At 40.0% G+C, this 23,972-nt stretch overlaps 1 protein-coding gene and 1 pseudogene across 8 annotated transcripts in view; one reads left to right on the forward strand and one right to left on the reverse strand.

The window, feature by feature from the left end:
- Positions 1-23,972, forward strand: part of KDM2A (lysine demethylase 2A) — a 143,369-nt gene that overhangs the window by 64,555 nt on the left and 54,842 nt on the right. For 5 of the 8 annotated variants that reach the window (XM_017978308.5, XM_078341538.1, XM_078341539.1 and 2 more), the window contains 4 exons: positions 218-317; positions 4,196-4,334; positions 5,088-5,166; positions 5,622-5,668. In XM_017978308.5, the coding sequence (XP_017833797.2) occupies positions 315-317; positions 4,196-4,334; positions 5,088-5,166; positions 5,622-5,668 (268 nt within the window). In that variant the 5' untranslated portion in view covers positions 218-314. Of the gene's footprint in view, positions 1-217; positions 318-920; positions 1,105-4,195; positions 4,335-5,087; positions 5,167-5,621; positions 5,669-23,972 lie in introns of those variants that run through there. The other 3 variants (XM_035263450.3, XM_054241117.2, XM_078341541.1) reach the window with 2 other exon arrangements.
- LOC118145538 (ubiquitin-ribosomal protein eS31 fusion protein pseudogene) lies at positions 2,785-3,282 on the reverse strand (annotated as a pseudogene).

Consider the following 23,972-nt stretch of genomic DNA (forward strand, 5'->3'; position numbering starts at 1 on the left):
AAATATAGAAAAGGTACAGTGAAAATATGTTATAAAAGGTGAAAAATGGTATACGTGTATAGGGCACTTCCTGTGATGGACCCTGTAGGACTGAAAGTTGCTCTAGGTGAGTCAGTGAGTGAATAGTGAGTAAATGTGAGGCCCTAGGACACTTTTGTAGATTTTATGAACAGTGTTTTATTTTTTAATTTATAACATTTTTTTCTTCAATAATTAGGCCAGGTATTGTGGCTCATGCCTATAATCCCAGCACTTTGGGAGGCCAAGGTGGATGAATCCCCCGAGGTCAGGAGTTAAAGACCAGCCTGGCCAACATGGTGAGACCCCCTCTCTACTAAAAATATAAAAATTAGTCGGGCATGTTGGTGGGTACCTGTAATCCCAGCTACTCAGGAGGCTGAGGTGGGAGAATTGCTTGAACCCAGGAGGCAGAGGTTTCAGTGAGCCAAGATCATGCCACTGCAGTCCAGCCTGGGCAACAGAGCAGGACTCCTTTAAAAAAATAATAATAATAATAATAAACTAAGCTTAGTCTGTAACCTTTTAACTTTATATACTTTTGAATTTTTTCAAATTTTCCACTTTTGTAATAATACTTTCCTTAAAACACAGATATACCACTATACAAAAGCATTTTCTTTATATCCTTATTCTGTAAGCTTTTTTTTTTGAGACGAAGTTTCACTCTTGTTACCCAGACTGGAATGCAATGGTGCGATCTCGGCTCACCGCAACCTCCGCCTCCTGGGTTCAGGCAATTCTCCGGCCTCAGCCTCGCGAGTAGCTGGGATTACAGGCACGCGCCACCATGCCCAGCTAATTTGTTGTATTTTTAGTAGAGACGGGGTTTCACCATGTTGACCAGAATGGTCTCCATCTCCTGACCTCGTGATCCACCTGCCTCGGCCTCCCAAAGTGCTGGGATTATAGGCGTGAGCCACCACGCCCGGCCCTAAAATCTTTTTTAACTTTTTAAACTTTTTTGTTAAAAACCAAGACATAAACATACACATTAGCCTGCAGAGGGTTGGGATCATCAGTATCACAGAACATCACTATCACTGTCTTCCACCTTCACGTCTTTTCCCACTGGAAGATTTTCAGGTACAGTAACATGCATGAAGTGTTATCTCCTGTGATAACAATGCCTTCTTTTGGATACCTCCTAAAAGACCTGCCTGTGGCTGTTTTACAGTTAAAGTTAAGAAAAAAATAAGTAGAAGGAATGCATGCTAAAATAATAAGTACAGAATAATACATAAACCAGTAACACGGTCATTTATTGTGTACTATTTGTAACGGCATGTGCTACACTTTTATATGACTGGCAGCGCAGTTAGATTTACACAAGCATCACCACAAACAGAAGTAATGTGTTGTGCTATGATGTCCTGATGGCAACAGTGTCACTAAGATATAGGCATTTTTTAGTTCTACTGTAATCTTATGGGACCGCTGTCATATACATGCAGTCTATCATTGACTGAAATGTCATACTGCACGTGACTGTCTTAAAAGGTAAACTTGAAGTATAAGCAACATTTTGAAAGTAACTGCTTATTAGGTAGAATTCTCATACCATACAGTCTACTCATTTAAAGTATAAAAGTCAGCTGGGTGTGGTGACTCACAGCTATAATCCCAGCACTTTGGAAAGCTGAAGTGTGCAGATTGCTTGAGCACAGGAGTTTGAGACCAGCCTGGCTGGCATGGTGAACCCCTGTCACTACTAAAAATAAAAAAAATTAGGTGGATGTGGTGGTGGTGGGCACTGGTGGTCCCAACTATGGGAGGCTATAGGTGATCACCAGAGTCTAGGAGGTTCAGGTTGCGGTGAGCCTTAATCGAGCCACCACATTTTAGCTTGGGCGACAGAGCACAACCCCGTCTCAGAAAATAAAGTGTACAATCCGGTGGTTTTTTAGTATATTCACGGAGTTGTACAAATGTCACCATTATCTGATTCCAGAACGTTTTCATTGCTCTCAAAAAAATGCATACTATTATCAGTCACTCCTTATTCTTCTTTTTCTCCAGCCGTGGCAACTATGAATCTACTTTCTGTCTCTATGGATTTGCCTATTCTAGACATTTATTTTAATGAAGTCATACAATATGTGATCTTTTATGTCTGGCTTTTTTGTACTTGGCATAATGTTTTCAGAACATAACATAAATACTGTTATGTTATGGCACATAGCAGTATTTCATTCCTTTTTTTTTTTTTTGCTTCCACTATGTGGGAGGGGATTCCAGAGAGCTGGAAATCCCTTCATTCCTTTTTGTGGCTAAATAACATCTAATTGTGTAGGTATATCATATTTTGTTCATCCATTCATCAATTGATTGACATTTGGATTGTTTCTACCTTTAAGCCTTTTGTGAATAATGCTAGTGTGAACATGTGTGTAAGCTTTTGTTTTGCAAAGAAGAACATAGGTTTTCAGTTCTTTTGGATATATACCTAGGAGAAGAATAGTTGGGTCTTAGGATAACTTTGTTTAACTTTTTAAGGAACTTTCAAACTGTTTGCCAGTGTCTGCACCATTTTACATTTCCACCAGTAATGTATGAGGTTTCCAACTGATGTACATTCACATCAGCATGTTATTGTTTATTCCTTTGATGATAGCCATTCTGGTGGGTATAAAGTGGTATTTCATTGCGGTTTTGGTTTGCATTTCTCTGATGACTAATGAGAATTGAGCATTTTTCATGTGCTTATTGTCCATTTGTATATCTTCTTTGGAAAGACATGTTATCTTTTTTGTTGTTGTTGTTAGTTCATGTCTTTTATTAACTCAGTTACTTGTCTTCTGGTTTGTTGAAGCAGTAAGTCAGACAACATTTGCCACAATAATGTCTGTCAAAGTGGCTTGCCATAAACACTCCAGCACCACATTCATCAGAAGGGCATTCTCGAGGAAGGCGACTAATTTTGCCATTCTCATCCACCTTATAATATTTCAGGACAGCCAGCTTAACCTTTCTCTTGTGCTTATTCTTCTTGGGAGTGGTGTAAGACTTCTTCTTCCTTTTCTTAGCACCACCACGAAGTCTCAACACAAGATGAAGAGTAGACTCCTTCTGAATGTTGTAGTCAGACAAAGTACGTCCATCTTCCAGTTGCTTGCCAGCAAAGATCAGTCTTTGCTGATCAGGAGGAATTCCTATCTTATCCTGGATCTTGGCCTTTACATTTTCTATCGTATCTGAGGGTTCAACCTCGAGGGTGATGGTCTTCCCCGTAAGGGTTTTCACGAAAATCTGCATTTTGTCGGCAGCCCCACGTGAGGCGCAGATGGCGGATCCAAAAGCGACATATTATCTTTCAAGCTAAATATTGATGGTATGCTGTTTCGAATGCTGTTCATTCTTTTTTTTTTTTTTTTTTTTTTTTGAGACGAAGTTTTGCTCTTGTTGCCCAGGCTGGAGTATAGTGGCACAATCTTGGCTCACTGCAACCTCCACCTCCTGGGTTCAAGTGATTCTCCTGCCTCAGTCTCCTGACCAAGTAGCTGGGATTACAGGCATGTGCCACCATGCCTGGTTAATTTTGTATTTTGTAGAGACAGGAATTCTCCATGTTGGCCAGGTTGGTCCCAAACTTCCGACCTCAGGTGATCCGTCCACTTTGGCCTCCCATAGTGCTGGGATTACAGGCGTGAGCTACCACACCCAGCCTTGAATGCTGTTCTCTAGATTAGCTTTCTTCCTTTATCTGAGACAAGAGTTTTTGATCCATTAATTCAAATGTTTTAGTCTTTTCTTGAGATTGCTTTACAAAGCTAATTTTAAATACAGCTCTCCCCTATGAAAAAATGACATTTTGTATCCTGGCCTGAAATTTCTATGAAGACAGTTTGTCTCCACTCTGATAAACAATGATAGACAAATGAAATGAAAGAGCTACTAGACTGTCTTTGGTCCTGTTGTTATCGTGAATTTGTATATCTAGACTCAAAGAATTAGCAAAGGCAAAATGCATAAAGGACCCAGTGGCTTATTAAAATGTCATTATATACTATGCATTCTGAGAGTATCACCTATCTTGAGAGAAAGAAAGATCCATAGGCAAGGAAAGTAGCAACTGAGTTTGAAAGTAGCACTTTGCACATGTAGGGAAATCTATGACCACTTGTAGGAAGGCATGAAAAAGTGCATGATTTCATCCATATGTTCCCTTCTCTCCCAGCGTGGTACCATGCGACGGCGCTATGAAGATGACGGCATTTCAGATGATGAAATTGAAGGGAAAAGAACTTTTGACTTGGAAGAAAAACTGCATACCAACAAATATAATGCCAATTTTGTTACGTTTATGGAAGGAAAAGGTCAGTATAATTTTGGTTCCAACATAGAGTCCTTTGATGCTCAGATAGACTCTGAGCATTGGGGGTTTAGCATTTATCCAGCTAAAATATTGCCTGTTGATGTTATTTTCTCTTGTTATTCAGTGTCCCTTGTATGTACTCGCCTCCCAGTCCTCCCACCCTCTGCTATATTAGAAGTAATCTTTTATTAGGACAGGAGTATTATTGGAGTTTTTTTGCCTAATGGCTTCTTCTTCCTTCCCTTGGTTTCCAGTTTAATTAAAAACTATACAATAAAAATCATTTTATGTATTTACCTACCCCACCAAAACTGAGGATGGGATTCCATGTGTACCATGCATCTTTAATCGTTGGCAAACTGACAAGGATATCATATATATATTGTAGTGGTCAAAATTAATTTTTTTTACTCCTAAGAGATAAGATGATAATTTCTGTTTAGCATTTATGAGATGACTCATTAATAGTACTACCCCCATATTATTTAAGCTCTAAATTTCCTGTGGAAATATATAGATTTGGCAAACCCCTCAAGCTTTGTTTCTCAATGTGCTCTCCGTATTTTCTAAGAGATCATTCTTAATAAGCATATATTTTATTGTCTAACAGCACAACTGTATACACAGAATAGTGTATACACAGAACTGTATACACTATTTATACCTCAGTACTTAGGATCCTTTTTCTGATCCTTTTATCTATTTATTAACTATACTCCCTGTATTTCTAATAATTATTTTTCTATGTTGACAGATTTTAATGTAGAGTATATCCAGCGGGGTGGTTTGAGAGATCCTCTGATTTTCAAGAATTCTGATGGACTTGGAATAAAGTAAGTGTTTTCAGCCTGGCTGGATATAGTTGCAAAATGGCCTTGTTACACCCAGGACTATAAACAGTGGTGGTACTGATAACCCAAAACAGTAATAATTGAAAATAATTTCCCATTTAGTTTTAAAAGAGTATGTTTTTCTTCTTTTGATATATAGGTGATTCATATTAGAGGTAAATGAGAAAATATAGATGAACCAAAAAAAAAAAAAAACCCAGCAAATTTAAATCTCCTGAAATCTACTACCCTTAGCTAAATCATGCATTTATTTATATATTCTTTTTTCCTATGCATATATGTAAATATATACTCACCTATATTTTAAAAATAATTTTAAACCTGATTGTGAATATTGCAGTGTCTGATTGAGGAGTTCTCAGTACTTCAAGAAAAAAACCTCACATTACTTGAGAAGTTATGTTTTCCATATATACTTACTGGTGTTTGTTTCATAGAATGCCGGATCCAGACTTCACTGTGAATGATGTCAAAATGTGTGTGGGTAAGTATCGAGGTTTTGGCCTCTGTCTTTAAGGCAAAGATTTAAGACTTAGGACCGAATTAAATCTCTGAGATTTAAGACTTAAGAACATTGAAGTGTATATTTGATTAGAAACTACATTTTTGTTAAGAACTGAGAATTTTATCAGAGAGTTACAGAAGTTGCCTTATTTAATACACATTAAACATAAAACATTGGAATCTCTTTTTTCCTATCTACATACTTCCTTTTCTCCATGAAGGGTGTGCCTTCTAGGGCAGCTTATCCCAGAAACCAAAAACTTACATCTCTGAGCTAAGAATGAAGTTTCATTAATATTGTGATTCCCTTTCTTTTTCTAGAAGCAGTAGAGAAATTTTTAGGAAATGCTTACCAGTGCTACATTTGGAACCTTGCCTAAGACTTGAAACTTTACAAGCTGAGAAGTAGATACATTAAAATTTACCTTCATCAGTGACTGGTTAAATTGAGTCTTTAATTATTTTATTATGTTCAACATTTAGGAAAAAGAAAGCAAATTAGATCAATCTAAATAAAGAAGAAAATTCCTGACGTTAGTAAAGTTTCAGCTTAGTTTTCTGCAGGCAGTGGTATTCATTATGGTCCTGAGACACTCCAGCATCCTTAGGAGTTCAGGAATGGTTAGTAAAATGGAATAAAGTCTTTTTTTTTTTTTTTTGAGACAGAGTCTCTCTCTTTCTGTTGCCCAGGCTGGAGTACAGTGGTGCTATCTCAGCTCCCTGCAACCTCCGCCAGCAGTGTTAAAGCGATTCTCCCACCTCAGCCTCCTGAGTAGCTAGGATTGCAGCCACTTGCTACCACACTCGGCTAATTTTTGTATTTTTAGTAGAGATGAAGTTTTACCATGTTGGCCAAGCTGGTCTGGAACTCCTGACCTCAACCAATCCACCCGCCTCACCCTCCCACAGTGCTGGTATTACAGGCGTGAGTCACTGTATCTGGCCAGAATAAAGTCTTTTTCAAATACTTCCAACAAAACTTAAAACAAAGGGACTTTTTTGATTTTCTTCCTAGTACTAGAATTTCTATGATCTTTTGTCCTCTGTACCAGAGTTCCAGTGCCATTCCTTTGCTTTGAAAATTAAATACTGCAGTACGATCTCCTGGCCACTTGAGGGTCCTTGTTAGACTACTGACTCTTCTGTTTATGTAAAAGGTGAAAGTCACAGATACCCCACTTAGAGGAAAGTTCTCAAATCTCAGTTTTATTCATCCCATTACTGTTTCTGTGTTAGATCCTGGCCATCTGCCTATTGCCATGTATTCCCTAGAACTTAGCACAGTCTCTGGAGTATAGTAGGTGCTCAGTAAATCTGTTGAATAACTGAAATGCCCTCCCACTCTTCACAAGACAGAACATTCTGAGGGGACCTCAGAAAACCCACCTGAATACATAATAGTCTATCATTTGACCTCCTTTATTAAAGAACCTCCAGGACAGTAATTCCCTATATTTATAAGGCAATAGACCAATCACCATAGCTAGCCTCTTAATGAGAGATTCTTACAGTTTGTGGTCCACAAATGACCTGCCTCAGAATTATTTGTGATATTGTTAAAAATGTAGACTCCCAGAGAGGATTGTAGGAAGATGGCAGAGTAGCAAGTACTAGGAACTTGTCTCCTTACCTAGACAATAATTGCAGTGGCAGAATCTGTCTGATATAACTGTTTTGGAATCCAGGAGTCTATTCAAGGCTTGCAAATTCCAGGGAACAGCTTGGATGGTAAAATACAGTTAATTTCAGTCAGTTTCAGGCCTTAGCACAGTAACAGCTTCTCCACTCTTCCCTGCCAACCAAGCCCCATGACAAGCAGCTGTGCACATGTTTCTCAGAAAAACCTGTACACAGCTTATGGGAGCCAGGGTGAGCAAAGACGAACCTTTCCTTCAAATAATGGGATCCACCCTGTGATCACTGAGTGCTGCTTCTGATCACAGAAGTACAGACATAGAAGCAAGTAGGGCCAGGCACGGTGGGTCATGCCTGTAATCTTGCACTTTGGGAGGCTGAAGCAGGTGGATTGCCTGAGTCCAAGAGTTTGAGATCAGCCTGGGCCACATAGCGAAACCCTATCTCTACAAAAAATACGAAAATTAGCTGGATGTGGTGGCATGCACTGATAGGCTTAGCTACTTGGGGAACGATTTTTTGAGCCCTGGAGGTTGAGGCTGCAGTGGTCTGTGATGTGATTGTACCACTGCACTCCAGCCTGGGCAACAGAGTGAGACCCTGTACCAAAAACCAAAAAAAAGACAGGTGGGGCAATTGTTGTTGCATCTTCCCTTAATTGTTGCAGGCCCCTTCCCATCAGTTGAACTGACTTCCAGGGGATTTAAAGGGCTATTGTGGCTGGTTGCAGTGACTCATGCCTATAATCCCAACCCTTTGGGAGGCCAAGGTGGCCAGATCATGAGGTCAGTAGATTGACCATTCTGGCTAACCCAGTGAAACCCCATCTCTACTAAAAAGACAAAAAATTAGCTGGGCGTGGTGGTGCCAGCTAATTGGGAGGCTGAGGCAGGAGAATTGCTTGAACCCAGGAGGTGGAGGTTGCAGTGAGCTGAGATTACACCACTGCACTCCAGCCTTGGCAACAGAGCAAGATTCTGTCTCAAAAAAAAAAAAAAAAATTAACTGAGCATGGTCTCGGGCACCCATAATTTCAGCTACTCAAGAGGCTGAGGCAAGAAAATCCCTTGAACCCAAGAAGCAGAGGTTGCAGTGAGCCAAGATTGTGCCACTGCACTCCTGCCTGAGTGACAGAGGGAGACTCTGTCTCAAAAAAGGGTGGGGGGGCAATTTAGTTTTCTCTTTTCCCCTTTGAGAGCCAGATATTAAAGACTAGTACATTCAGAATAGGAAGTGACTGCATATGTACCTGGAAGGTGCAGGCTCAGAAAAGATGTAAGAACCTCAGATTGATCTTTGACACAGAGATAGCCTACACAAAAACAACAAAACACTCAATAATAAAACACAGAAAAGGCCAGGCGCGGTGGCTCACAACTGTAATCCCAGCACTTTGGGAGGCCAAGGTGGGTGATTCATGAGGTCAAGAGATTGAGACTATCCTGGCCAACATGGTGAAACCTCATTTCTACTAAAAATACAAAAATTAGCCGGGTGTGGTGGCACGCGCCTGTGGTCCCAGCTACTCGGGAGGCTGAGGTAGAAGAATCGCTTGAACCCAGGAGGCAAAGGTTGCAATGAGCCCAGATTGCGCCACTGCACTCCAGCCTGGCAACAGAGCAAGACTCTGTCTCAAAAAAATAAATAAATAAAAATAAAACACAGAAAACTCTGGGGAAGAGAGAGAATCAGATTTTGAGAGTTACCACATTATTAAATTCAAATGTTCAGTTTTTAACAAAAAAATCATAAGGCATGCTAAGAAAGAGGAAAGTATGGCCCATTAAAAGGAAAAAAAAAATCAACAGAAAATGTCTTTGAAAAAGTCCTGATTGTGGATCTAATAGACAAATATTTTCAAATAGCTGTCTTAAAGATGCTCAGAAAACTAAGAAATTTGTGGAGGAAGTCAAGAAAGTAATGTATGAATGAAACAGAAGTATCAATAAACAGAAAACTTTAAACCAAAAGGAAATTCTGGAGCTGAATAATACAGTAATTCAAATGAAAACCCGATTCAAAGGCAGATTTGAACAAGCAAAAGAATCAGTGAAAATAGGACAGTGGAGATTAGTAAGTCTAATGAATAGAATGACAAAAATTAAAGAAAAGTGAACATAGCCTGCCACAGTTTAAATGTTGGGCACTGTGGCTCATGCCTATAATCCCAGCACTTTGGGAGGCCAAGGTGAGTGGATCACTTGAGTTCAGGAGTTCTGGACTAGTCTGCCCAACATGGTGAAATCCAGTCTCTACTAAAGATACGAAAATTAGCTGGGCATATTGGCAGGCACCTGTAATCCCAGCTATTCATAAGGCTGAGACAGAACAATCGATTAAACCCGGGAGACGGAGGTTGCAGTGAGCTGATATTGCGCCATTGCACTCCAGCCTGGGTGGCAAGAGTGAAACTCTGTCTCAAAAAAAAAAAGCCCTTCCAATTTCATGTTGAAATTGAAGTGCCAGTTACAGTATTAAGGGGTGGAACCGGCTGGGTGCGGTGGCTCAAGCCTGTAATCCCAGCACTTTGGGAGGCCGAGGCGGGTGGATCACAAGGTCAAGAGATCGAGACCACCATGGTCAACATGGTGAAACCCCATCTCTATTAAAAATACAAAAAATTAGCTGGGCACGGTGGCGCATGCCTCTAATCCCAGCTACTCAGGAGGCTGAGGCAGGAGAATTGCCTGAACCCAGGAGGTGGAGGTTGCGGTGAGCCGAGATCGCGCCATTGCATCCCAGCCTGGGTAATGAGCGAAACTCCGTCTCAAAAAAAAAAGGAGGGGGTGGGACCTTTAAGAGATAATTAGGCTACAGGGGCTCCACTCTCACAGGTGGGATTGGTGCTGTTATAAAAGGGTGAGTTCGGCCCCTTCTTGCTTTCTCTCATTCTCTTACTGTCTTGCTTTTCGCCATGGGATAATACAGCGAAAAGGCCCTCACCAGATGCTGGCACCTTGATTTTAGACTTCCCAGCCTCCAGAACTGTGAGCTAATAAATTTCTGTTAATCATAAATTACCTATTCAGGTATTCTATTAACAGCAGCACAAAACGGACTAAGAACTAAAGGAACATTTTTGACACCATTAAGTATACCAACATATACATTACAGAAGTACTAGAAGGAAAATAGGATCAGGGATAATATGTATTTGATCAAATAATGGCTGAAAATTTCCCAAATTTGATGCAAGACATGAATATAAATATCCAAACAGCTCAATGAACTCCAAGTAAGATGAACTCAGAGACTGTCATGAAGACACATTATAATCAAACTTTAAAAAGCCAGAGACAAACTCTTGAAAGCTTCAAGAGAAAATAACTAAATTATTCATTACATAAAGGTATCCTCAGTAAAATTAGGAACCAATTTCTCATCAGAAACTTTGGAGACCAGGAGGCAGTGAGGCAATGTATTCAAAGTGCTAAAAGGAAAACAAAACAAAACTGTCAACCAAGAATTTTATATCTGGCAAAACTGTCCTTCAAAAGGGGCAAGAAATTAAGACAGTCTCAGAAAAACAAAAGCTAAGGACACTTGTTACCACTGGACCTGCCTTGTAAGAAGTGCTCAGGAGAGTCCTGCAAAGTGAAAGGAAAGGACATTAGATTGTAACTTGAAGCCATATGAAGAAATATCTCAATAAAGTTAAATACATGGGTAATTATAAGAGTTAGTATTATCTTAACAATGGCTTGTAGCTCCTTTTTGTTTTCTCCATAGTTTAAGAGATGAATGTATTTTTAAAAAGATAGTTATTAGCCTAAAAACTAACACTGAAATTTTGAGTGTAGCCCCACATTTTATTGGTACATAATTTAAGAGATTAATACATTGAAAAAAATTATTAGAACTGGGTATGACATTTTGGGCTGGATGAAAAAAAGAAAAAAAAATGGGTATAGTGGTACATGCCTGTAATCCCAGCTACTCAGTAGGCTGAGGTGGGAGGATTGCTTGAACCCAGGAATTCAAGACCAGCCTGGGCAGCATAGCAAAGATTAATTTCTCCCACTCCATGATTGAATGAAATACTAGTTTATGTTTAGGGGCATAAACTAATAATTAATAGGGGCCCAGTATATAAGATGGGTTTTGTGACATCAGTAATGAAAAAGGATAGAGGCAGCTATAAAGGAGCGAATTCTTTGAATAATAGTGAAGTCGAACTGGTATTAATTAAAAATGGAATGTTTAACTTTAAGATATTAGACATAATCTTTATGGTAACCATAAAGAAAATATCTATAATATATATACAGAAGGAAATGTGAAAGGAATTTACACATTTCACCAAAGAAATGTATCTAAAGTCTGGGCACAGTGGCTCACGCCTATAATCCTAGCACTTTGGGAGGCTGAGGTGGGGTGGATCACCTGAGGTCAGGAGTTCAAGACCAGCCTGGCCATCATGATGAAACCCCATCTTAAAAAAAAAAATTTTTTTTTAAAGAAATGTATCTAAATACAAAAGAAAACAATAATTTAGGAAAATGAGGAACAAAGCTATAAGGATACAGAAATAAAGTACCAAAATGACAGAAATTCCTTACAAGTACTCTAAATATAAATGGATTAAACTCCCCAATCAAAAGACAAGAAATTGGCAGAATGGATAAAAATGGCAAGATACAACTATATGCTATCCACAGGAGACTCACTGAAGATCCAACAGACAAAAATAGGGCCAGGCGTGGTGGCTCACGCCTGTAATTCAAGTACTTAGGAGGCCAAGGTGGGTGGATCACCTGAGGTCAGAGTTCAAGACCAGCCTAACCAACATGGTGAAACCCCATCTTTATTAAAAAAAAAAAAAAAAAAAAAAAAAGACAGAAATAGATTGAAAGTGAAAGGATGGAAACAGCTATTCCATGCAAACAGTAACCAAAAGAGCAGGGGTGGGTATACTAATATCAGTTAAAACAGACTTTTGTTTTCATTCATTTATTTATTTAGAGATGGCATCTTGCTCTGTCACCCAGGGAGTAGTGCAGTGGTGCAGTCTCGACTTATTGCAACCTCTGTCTCCTGGTTCAAGTGATTCTCCTGCCTCAGCCTCCCAAGTAGCTGGGTTTACAGGTGCCTGCCACCATGCCCAGCTAATGTTTGTATTTTTAGTAGAGAGTGGGTTTCACCATGTTTGCCAGGCTAGTCTCAAACTCCCAACTTCAAGTGAGCTGCCTGCCTCAGCCTTCTGACGTGCTGGGATTATAGGCGTGAGCCACCGTACTGGGCCCTAAAGCAGACTTTAAATCAAAGAATGGTTTCAAGAGGGACCTGGTATAATGGCTCACACCTATAATCCCAGCACCTGGGATTGCTTGAGCCCAGGATTTTGAGGCCAGCCTGGGCAGCGTACCAAGACCTTGTCTCAGCCAGGTGAGGCAGCTCACGCCTGTAATGCCAGTACTTTGGGGGGCTTAGGTGGGTGGATCACCTGAGGGTCTGGAGTTTTAGACCAGCCCAACCAACGTAGCGAAACCCTATCTCTACTAAAAATATGAAAATTAGCCAGGCATGGTGGTGCACACCTGTAGTACCAGCTACACAGGAGGCAGGAGAATCACTTAAACCTGGAAAGCAGAGGTTGTAGTGAGCCGAGATCAGGCATTGGACCTACAGCCTTAGCAACAAAGTGAGACTCCGTGTCAAAAAAAACTTTTTCAACAAAAGAAGAGAATCTTAAAACTAACACTCTAACCTTACAAATTAAATAACCAGAAAAAAAGGCAAACTAAACCTAAAGCTAAAGGAAGGAAGTAATAAAGATTAGAGCAGAGATAAATGAAATAAAAAATAGAAAAACAATAAAGTCAAAGAAGCAAAAAGTTGGTTCTTCTTTGAAAAGATAAGTAAAATTAGCAAAGCTTTAACTAGATGGACTAAGGAAAGAAAGATCAGATTACTAAAATCAGAAGTGAAAGTGAGGGCCAGGCGTGGTGGCGCACACCTGTAATCCCAGCATTTTGGGAGGGCATGGTGCTTGGATCACCTGAGGTGAGGAGTTCGAGACCAGCTTGGCCAACATGGTGAAACCCTGTCTCTACTAAAAATACAAAAATTAGCTGGACATAGTGGTGCATGCCTGTAATCCCAGCTACTCAGGAGGCTGAGGCAGGAGAATCACTTGAACCTGGGAAGTGGAGGTTGCAGTGATCCAAGGTCGCACCATTGCACTCCAGCCTGAGACAAGCGGAATTCATTTCAAAGAAAAAAAAAAGAAGTGAAAGGACATTACTTCCAATTCTGTAGAAATAAAAAGGTTATAAGGGAATACTATACACAGTGGCTCACGCCTATAATCCTAACACTTTGGGAGGCTGAGGTGGGTACATCGCCTGAGCTCAGGAGTTTGAGACCAGCCTGCGCAAGCAACATGGCGAAACTCTGTCTCTACTAAAAACAAAAAGTGAGTTGGATGTGGTGGCATGTGCCTGTAGTTGTAGCTACTCAGGAGGCTGAAGCATGAGAATTACTTGAATTGGGGAGGTGGAGGTTGCAGTGAGCCAAAATTGTGCTCCTGCACTCCAGCCTCGGCAACACAGAAGGACTGTGTCTCAAAAAAAAAAAAAAAAAGACCAATTGTTCATCAATGAATTGGTTAACCTAGATGAAGTGGACAAATTTCTAGAAACACAAAACTTAACAAGACTAAATCACTAAGAAATAGAAAATTTGAAATTTGAATAGAACTATATTGTAATTAGTGAGGAGATTAAGTCAACATTCAAAAATCTCCCAACAGAGAAAAGCCTGGGTCTGATAGCTTCAATGGTGAAGTCTACTAAACATTTAAAGAGGAAGGAACACCAATTCTGTTCAAACTTTTCCAAAGAATATAAGAGGGAACACGTAACTCATTCTGTGAGGCCTGCATTACCCTATCAAAGCAAGTAAAAGACAGTACCAGAAAACTACAAATCAATATCCTTTTTGAACAATGACGTAAAAATCCTCAACAAAATACATGCTAAATTCAGCAGCATACTAAAAAGATTATACACCATGGCCAAGTAGGATTTATTCCTGGAATAGATGCTCGACATGTGAGCATCAATCAATGAAAATTTCATTAATAGAGTGAAGGGGGAAAAAGTCAGATGATCATTTCAATTGATACAAAGAACACATTTGACAAAATTCATGATAAAAACACTTGACAAACTAGAAATAGAAGGAAACTACTTCAACGTAATAAAAGCTTTATATGAAAAACTCCCAGTAAATATACTCAATGGTGAAAGACCAAAAGCATTTAAGATCAGGAAAAAGGTAAAGATGCCTGCTTTTACTGCCTCTGTTCAGTATAGTATTGGAAGTCCTAACCAGCACAATTAGGCAAAAGAAGGAAATAAAAGGCATGCAAATTGGAAAGGAAGAAGTAAAGTCACCTCTGTTGGTAGATGACATTACCTTTTTATTTGTTATTACTAGTATTTTTTTCTTTTCTCATGTGTGTCTTAAATTACACTTAAGGTTTGCTTTTTATCAAATATTTCAAGTATACATAAAATTAGAGAATATCAGTAACAAAATGAATGCCCATCTGTGAACCCAAAATGAACATCCATTTGTGTACAACTTAGTAAGAGAGTAACCTTTTGCTATGTTTACTTCACCTCTTTTTGCCGAAGTTTATTAGAGTTGACATCCACTGTGTACCATTCTTCCCATCTTCCGTCCCTTTTCCTTCCTCCTCTGTCCAGAGATAGCCACTCCCTTGATTTTTAACACACAGTCTGTAGATAGGCATATCGTTTTGCATGTTTTTAAACATTAACCAAATGATATCATAGTGTACAAATCATTCTGCATCTTGCTTTTTTGCTCACATTGCATTCATTTTAACTGCCATATAGAATTCCATTGTATGAATATACCATCATTTATCCACAATATACCCATTCCCCCTATGATGGACATTTACATTGCTTCCATTTTTTTGGTGCCCTGAATGCAGTGGCCCAATCTTGGCTAACTGCAGCCTCCACTTCCCAGGTTCAAGTGATTCTTCTACCTCGGCCTCCCAAGTACCTGGGATTACAGTATGCGCCACCACGCCCAGCCAATTTTGTATCTTTATGGGTTTCACCATGTTGGGCAGGCTGATCTCAAACTCCTGATCTTATGTGATCCAGCCACCTTGGCCTCCCAAAGTACTGGCATGAGCTACCACACCCAGCCTCCATTTCTTTACTCTTACAAATAATGCTACAATGAAGGCTAATACATTTCTTCCTGAGTACACATCATAGAGGGTATGAGCTTAGAAGTGGGCTGAAAAGTATGTACATTTTCACCTTGTCAAATTGCTCTCCAAAGTGATTGTTCCAGTTTACACTTTGTTCAGGCAAGTATGAGAGTGTCCTTTGTTCCATATTCTCTCAAACACTTGATATTACAAGATATATACTTTTTTTATTTTTATTTTTTTTTGGTGGGGCATAGGCAGTCTCACTCCATTCCCCAGGTTGGAGGAGAGTGGCACAATCTCAGCTCGCTGCAACCTCTGTCTCGTGGGTTCAAGGGATTCTCCAGCCTCAGCCTCCCAAGTAGCTGAAATTACAGATGCCTGCCACCACGCCCAGGTCATTTTTGTATTTTTAGTAGAGACGGGGTTTTGCCACGTTGGCCAAGCTGTTCTTGAACTCTTGACCTCAGGTGATCCACCGGCCTCAGCCTCCCAAAGTGCTGGGATTACAGGCGTGAGCCATCATGCCTGGAAGAGATTTTTAAACTTTTGACAATGATGGTTATGAAAGAGAAACTTGTAGTTTTTAATCTGCATGTTCTGTAAGGATAATCATGTTCTCAGAAATGTTGATTAACTATTTGGGCCATGTATTTTAAAATTTTTTAAACTTTCCCGTTCCCTTTTATTCTGTTAACCACTTTCTCATAGTGACTAATAGCAGAAACTCTAGTTTCAAAAGTTAATACACATAAAGTGCTCAGAAGAATCACAGCCATGTTGTAGGAGATATTATTATTTTTATCCTTTTAAATACTTATATATTCATGGAGACAAGGGTGGTCTCTCTGTGTTAAAGAGGCTGGTCTCTAGCCCCAGGCCTCAAGCAGTCCTCCTGCCTTGGCCTCTCAAAGTGCAGAGATTACAGATATGATCTCACTGCACCTGTCTACCATTTAGATACTAATCTTGCCATATTAATCTTGCCATTTTGGATATTAATCTTTCTTTCTTTTCTAGTATTAGCTTAAAATGTTCCATTTCTATTCTCTTTGTATGTCTCAATTCTTGCTTCAACGACAGCAGATAGGAATCCTGGCCTTGTGGAACAGCTGAGGAGTACATCTTTGCCTAAACTAGGGGAGGGTGGTTGCTTTACCCCCAGCTGTCCCTGCAGCTGCTCAGCCAGATTCTCAGATCTAGCATCCTTCAAAACATCTCAACCTTAGTAACTCAGTTGCATAACTAATATAGCAGTATTCTCCAAGGTGGTTGGATTACTGGTGATTTTCATTTTCTTTTTAAACTCTTGTATTTTCCAAATTTTATACCATGGGACTGTGTTTTAAACTGTTCAGTGTGAAGAAAACAAAGAGCTCAGTTACTATAAAGAAAGTGGTTTTCTGGTCTCTATTCAGTGGCTCTGGTGTAATAGAGCTATATCAAGTCTTTCTTTGCAAAACTCTTCATTTCCTTTTATTTTTATTAGTCGTCTGTGCTCTGTGCAGTCTGTATAACTTTGGGTTTTACATTCATCAAGCAAATTACAGTTTTCTGTTAGAACTTCAGTTATGTTGTAATTATATTCACTAAAGAAAATACTTAACATAAGCCAACAATTGTCAGCCTATTCTAATTTAGTTAGAATTATTATAATGCCTGTGTATTTACCCAGTTCAAAGCTGCTTCCATTGCTAGTATTTTATTTTCTATTTTATAACCAGTTCTCAATAAGCCTCCAATAAGGAATGAATCATTTTTCTACCACTTACAGCAGTTTTCTTTGCCAACTCCACAGTATCTTCTATCAACTCAAGATGTTGTGATTTCTTCAGACTTATCTCAAAAGCACAATAATTGCTAAATTTCTTTTACTTAGATGTAATCTTTATATTGCATACCCACCCCATCACAGTTAAGCTGAGTCACACAAACATAATTGTTGGTCACAAATTGAGGAGCAGTGGCACAATCGTCCACCTTAGGGCCATCTTCTAACAAGACATGATCCACTACAGTGAAACCTCCTTTGGCAGAATCATTCATGGTGCATGAGCAGGGGTTTGCTGCCCATGAGCCTCAGATGCAGGCTGACTGCTGCCACCTCCATTTCTTCATGTCAGCCAGATAGCAGGAGGGAGCAAGTGGGCCTTTTATAGTTTTAAGAGATGAGGTCTCATTATGTTGTCCAGGTGTCGCTGAAATCTTGGACTCAAGCTGTCTTCCTGCCTTAGCCTCTTGCATAACTGGGACTACAGGCACGCACCACAGCGTCTGGCTCAATTAGTCATAGTAGCAAAATGTGGTAGCAACCTAAGTGTCCATCAGTGGTGAATATATGAGCATAATGTGGTATTTTCATACACTGGAATATTATTTAGCCTTAAAAAGGAAGGAAAGGCCAGCACGGTGGCTCACGCCTGTAATCCTAGCACTTTGGGAGGCTCAGGCGTGTGGATCACAAGATCAAGAGAAGTGAGACCAGCCTGGCCAACATAGTGAAACCCTGTTTCTACTAAAAATACAAAAATTAGCTGGGCGTAGTGGCACATGCCTGTAATCCCAACTACTTAGGAGGCTGAAGCAAGAAAATCTCTTGAACCCAGGAGGTGGAGGTTTCAGTGAGCCAAGATCACACCATTGTACTCCACCCTGATGTCAGAACGAGACTGTCTCCAAAAAAAAAAGGAAATGCTGATGTATACCACAAATTATATGAATCCTAAGGACTTAGGCTAAGTGAAATAAGCCAGCCATAAAAAGACAAATACTGTATAATTCCACTGACATGAATGAAGTATATAGAGTAACCAAAATCATGAAGACGAAATAGAATGGTGGTTGCTAGGGAGAAGGGCAGTGGGGACTTAATAGGGCCATAGTTTCAGTTTTATAAGATGAACCGAGTTATGGAGATGGATGGTGGGTAATGGTTTTACAACATTGTGAATATATTTAATAACACTCAACCGTACTCCTAAAAGTGGTTAAGATAGAACATTTTATGTTTTTTGTGTTTTACCACAATTTTTTACAAGTTGAAAATAAGAAACTAGACTGCTGGATACAGTATTCAAATTGCTGAGCTATACACATATATAAGATCTTATTCAGTCATCAGTCTTTCTTTGGTTTTCTTCCTACTTCCTTATCACTTTTTATCTCCTCCGTAATCTTCCTACTGCTAGTAGTGATCTTTGGATCCCTACTAGCCTTTGTAACCTTATATTTTCTAAATAAACCCAAGGATAAACACAGATATCTTTGCTGTGACTTAAAATAAAGCAGCAATTATATCTAACCTAACAGACCTTATCTGAAATGAACTTTTTTTTTTTTTTTTGAGGCAGGATCTTGCTTTGTCACCCAGGCTGGAGTCCAGTGGTAAAGTCATGGCTCACTGCAGGCTTGACTTCCTGGGCTCAAGCAGTCCTTTCACCTCAGCTTCCCAAGTAGCTGGGGCCATAGGTGGGCACCACCGTGCCCAGATAATTTTTGTATTTTTGTGTGGAGATGGGGTTTTGCCAAGTTGCCCAGGCTGGTCTTGGAACTTCTGAGCTCAAGTAGTCAACCCACTTCGGCCCACCAGAGTGTTGGGATTACAAGTGTGAGCCACTGTGCCCAGCCAGTAACTAACTTTCTACCCAGATTTTTAAAGCCTGGATTTTTTTTGTGTCTTGGATAGCTAATCACTGGCAAAATACCGTGAAAAAACTGATCCAGCTCTTTTCAGCCTGTGGTGGAATGTTACTTCTTCAGTGTTACTTTATGTCTCAGACAGAAGTAAGCCATTCTGTCATGTCAATGGCTTACTTCTGTGATAGAATGTATTGGTTGAGAATGGACTCTGGAGCAAAGTGGTCCCCAGCGACACTAATTACTATCTCTGTAATCTTGAACAAGTTACTTAAATGTGAAGTACTTAGAACACTGTCTGGCATATACAATTGACCCTTAACAACGTAAGGGCTAGAGGCACCAACCCCCAACAAGTCAAAAATCTACATGTAACTTGGAACTCCTCAGAAACTTAACTGCTGATAACCTACTGTTTACTGGAAGCCTTACGGATAATGTAAACAGTTGATTAATACATATTTTATGTTATACATATTGTATACTATATTCTTACAATAAATTAAGAGAAAATTATTAAAGTCATAAAAGAAAATATGTTTACTATCTTTTCGTCTTCATGATGAGTGGGCTAAGGAGGAGAAGGTGGGATTGCTTTTGCTGTCTCTGGAGTGGCCGGGGTGGAAGAAAATTCATGTGTAAGTGAACCCATATAGTTCAAACCTGTGCAAGGATCAACTGTGCTGAGTTCTCAGTAAATGTTAGCTATTGCTTTGACCATCACAGAATGTGCTCTGGTCCATACCCAGAGTATGAGCACACCTCATATTATTGCCCTTTGCAGATGGTGTATTTCTTTTCTTTCTTTTCTTTTTTTTTTTAACAAATAGAAGGTTCGTGGCAAACCTGCATTGAGCAAATTCATAGCCGCCCTTTTTCCAATAGAACGTTTTGGTAATTCTCGGACTATTTAAAACATTTTTATTATTATTTGTTAGTGGTGATCAGTGTCTTTTTTTTTTTTTTTTTTTTTTTTTTTGAGATGGAGTCTCACTCTGTCACCCAGGCTGGAGTGCAGTGTCACAATCTTGGCTTACTCTAACCTCCACCTCCTGGGTTCAAGCAATTCTCATGCCTCAGCCTCCCAAGTAGCTGAGATTACTGGTATGTGCCACCATGCCTGGCTATTATTGTATTTTTAGTAGAGATGGAGTTTCACCATGTTGATCAGGATGGTCTCAGACTCCTGACCTCAAGTGATTCACTCCCCTCAGCCTCCCCAAAGTGGGTCACAGGCATGACCCAGTGCACCCAGCTGATCAGTGATCTTTGACATCATTATTACACTTGTTTGGGTGCCATGAACTGCATCCACATAGAAGAGCAGACTTGAAATGTGTGTGTTCTGACTGCTTTGCCAAATTGCTATTTCCCTGTTCTCTTTCTCTCCTCAGGCCTCCCTATTCCCTGAGACACAACAATATTGAAATTAGGCCCTAGGCCCACTATTAATATTACAATCACTTTGAATCAAAAGTTAGAAATGATTAAGTTCAGTGATAAAGGATGCCAAAAGCCAAGATAGGCCTTTTACATCAGATAGTTAACTAAGATGTGAATGCAAAGGAAAGGTTCTTGAAGGAAATTAAAAGTGCTACTCCAATGAACATGGGAATGTTAAGAAAGAAAAATAGCCTTATTGCTGATATGGAGAAAGTTTGAGTGGTTTGAACAGAAAATCAAACTAGCTATAACATTCCCTTAACAAACCCTAAGCCACAGCAAAGCCCTAATTCTCCTTGATTCTGTGAAGGCTGGAGAGGTGAGGGAGCTACAGAAGAAAAGTCTGAAGTTAGGAGAGGTTGGTTTATGAAGTTTAAACCATCTTTGTAACATAAAAGTACAAGGTAAAGCAGCAGCACATGCTGATGTAGAAGCTGCAGCAAGTTATCCAGGAGATCCAGGGATCGTTAATGATGGAGGCTGCACTGACAACAGGTTTTCCATGTAGATGAAACAGCCTTCTATTGGAAGAAGATGCCATCTAGGATTTTCATAGCTAGAGAGAAGCCAACTGCTTCGAGGGACAGGCTGACTATCTTGTTAGGGGCTAATGCAGCTGGTGATTTGAATTGGAAACCAAATTTACCATTCTAGAAAACCTCATTTACCATTCTAAAATCCTAGGGCCCTTAAGAATTATGCTAAATCTACTCCGTTAATGGAACAACAAAGCCTAGATGACAGCACATCTGTTTTACAGTATGGTGTGCTGAATATATTAAGCCCACTCTGGAGATTTGCTCAGGAAAAAAAGGTTCCTTTCAAAATATTGCTGCTCATTGGCAATGTACCTGTTCACCCAAGAGCTCTGATGAGAATGTATAAGAGATTAATACTTTTTTTTGTTTTGTTGTTTTTTAAGACTGGGTCTCACTCTGTTGCCCAAGCTGGAGTACAGTGGTATGATCATGGCTCATGCCAGGCTTAGTGTCCCTGGGCTCAGGTGATCCTTCCACCTCAGCCTTTAGCTGGGCCTACAGGCAGGTGCCAACACACCCAGCTAATTTTCTTATGTTTTAGTGGAGACACGGTTTCACTGTGTTTCCCTGGCTGGTTTCGAACTCCTAGGCTCAAGGGATTTACCTGTCTTGGCCTCCTGAAGTGCTGGGATTACAAGCATGAGCTACCATGCCCTGCCTGAGATTAATATTGTTTTCATGCCAGAAAATAGTATTCATTCTGTGGCCCATGGATCAAGGAGTAATTTCAACGTTAGTCTTATTATTTAAGAAATACATTGCATGAGGCTGTAGCTGCAATAGGTAGTGATTCCTCTGATGGATCTGGACCAAATCAATGGAAAAACATCTGGAAAGGATTCACCACCGTAGATACCATTAAGAACATTTGTGGCTTGGCATGGTGGCTCATGCCTGTAATCCCAACATTTTGATAGGCCCAGGTGGGTAGATCCTTTGAGGCCAGGAGTTTGAGACCAGCCTGGGCAACAATTAGCCATTCTTGGTGATGCATACTTGTAATCCAAACTGTTTGGGAGGCCGAGATGGGAAAATCACTTGCACCCAGGAATTTGAGGCTGCAGTGAGCTCTGATCTTGCTGCTGTGATTCCAGCCTGGGCATGAGAGTGAGACCCTGTCTCTAAAAAATTAATTAAAATGAAAACATTTGTGGTACATGGGAGGAGGTCAAAATATCATCATTAACAGATGTTTCGAAGAAGTTGATTCCCACTTTTATGGATGACTTTAAGGGGATCAAGACTTCAGTAGAGGAAATAACTGCAAATGCAGTGAAAATAATGAGAGAACTAGAATTAGGGAGTTGAAGGTGTGACTGAATTGTTGCAATCTGTAATGAAACTTGAGTAGATGAGGAGTTGCTTCTTACAGATGAGCAAAGAAAGTAGTTGGTTTCTTAAGATGGAATATACTTCTGGTGAAGATGCTGTGAACATAGTTAAAATGACAGCCAGGTATTTAGCATATTACATAAGGTGAGTTTATAGAGCAGAAGTAGGGTTTGAAAGGATTGACTCCAAATTTGAAAGAAGTTCGGCTGTGGGTAAAATGCTATCAAATAGCATCGCATTCTACAGAGAAATGTTTCTGTGAAAGGAAGTATCAATCCATGTTGCAAACTTCATTGTTGTCTTATTTTAAGAAATTGTCAATCTGAGAAACACAGCTAGATCTTACATCTGCAAAAAATTAAAATATTACCCAGGCATTGTGGTGCATGCCTGTATTCCCAGCTACTCAGGAGGCTAAGGTGGGAGGATCATCTGAGCCCAGGAGTTTGTGGCTGTGGTGAGCTATGCATCAGTGTACTCCAGCCTGGGCAACAGAGCAGGACCCTGTACACTTCAGTGAAAGAAAAAGAAATTGTCATATCCACCAGCCTTCAGCAGCCACCACCCTGATCAGTCAGCAGCCCTCAATAGGGACATTGAGGCAAGTCCTCCACAAGCAAAGATTATGACTCACTGAAGGCTCAGATGATTGTTAGCATTTTTAGCAATAAAGTATTTTAAAATAAAAGTATATACCTTGTTTTTGTAGGCACAATGCTGTTGCACACTTAATAGCCTACAGTATAACCTAAATATAACTTTTATGTGCACTGTGAAACCAAAAAGTTTGTGTGTCTTGCCTATTGCAGTATTTGCTTTATTGCGGTGGTCTGGAACTGAGCCCACAGTATCTCCAAGATAGGCCTATACTAAGTATTCTAGTAATAAAAGAATATCAGCCTGGGCAACATGGCAAAACCTCATCTCTACTAAAAATACAAAAAAATTAACTGAGCATGGTGGCATGCACCAGTAGTCCCAACTACTCAGGAAGCTGAGGTGGGAGGATTCTTTAACCCGGAAGGCTTCAGAGGTTGCAGTGAACCTAGATAGTGCCACTGCACTCTAGCATGGGTGATAGAGTGAGGCCCCATCTCAAAAGGAAAAAAAGAATAAAACTTTGCTTTCCTCTACTTTGCTCTACATTCTTTTTCTTTTTGTTTTTTTTTTTTCTTTAAGACAGTCTCACTCTGTCATCTAGGCTGGAGTGCAGTGGTGCCATCTCAGCTCACTGCAACCTCTGCCTCCTGGGTTCAAACGATTCTCCTGCCTCAGCCTCCTGAATAGCTGGGACTATGGGCACGCACCACCACACCTGGCTAATTTTTGTGTTTTTAGTAGAGTTGGGGTTTCACAATGTTGGCCAACCTGATCTGGTACTCCTGACTGCAAGTGATCTGCTCACCTTGGCTTCCCCAAGTGCTGGGATTACAGGCATGAGCCACCATGCCCAGCCTCCTCTGCATTGTTGAAGGAAAGTATTTACTTGTAATTTCTTAAAT

Source organism: Callithrix jacchus, chromosome 10, assembly GCF_049354715.1.
Source record: "Callithrix jacchus isolate 240 chromosome 10, calJac240_pri, whole genome shotgun sequence".
Classification (NCBI taxonomy): Eukaryota; Metazoa; Chordata; class Mammalia; order Primates; family Cebidae; genus Callithrix; species Callithrix jacchus.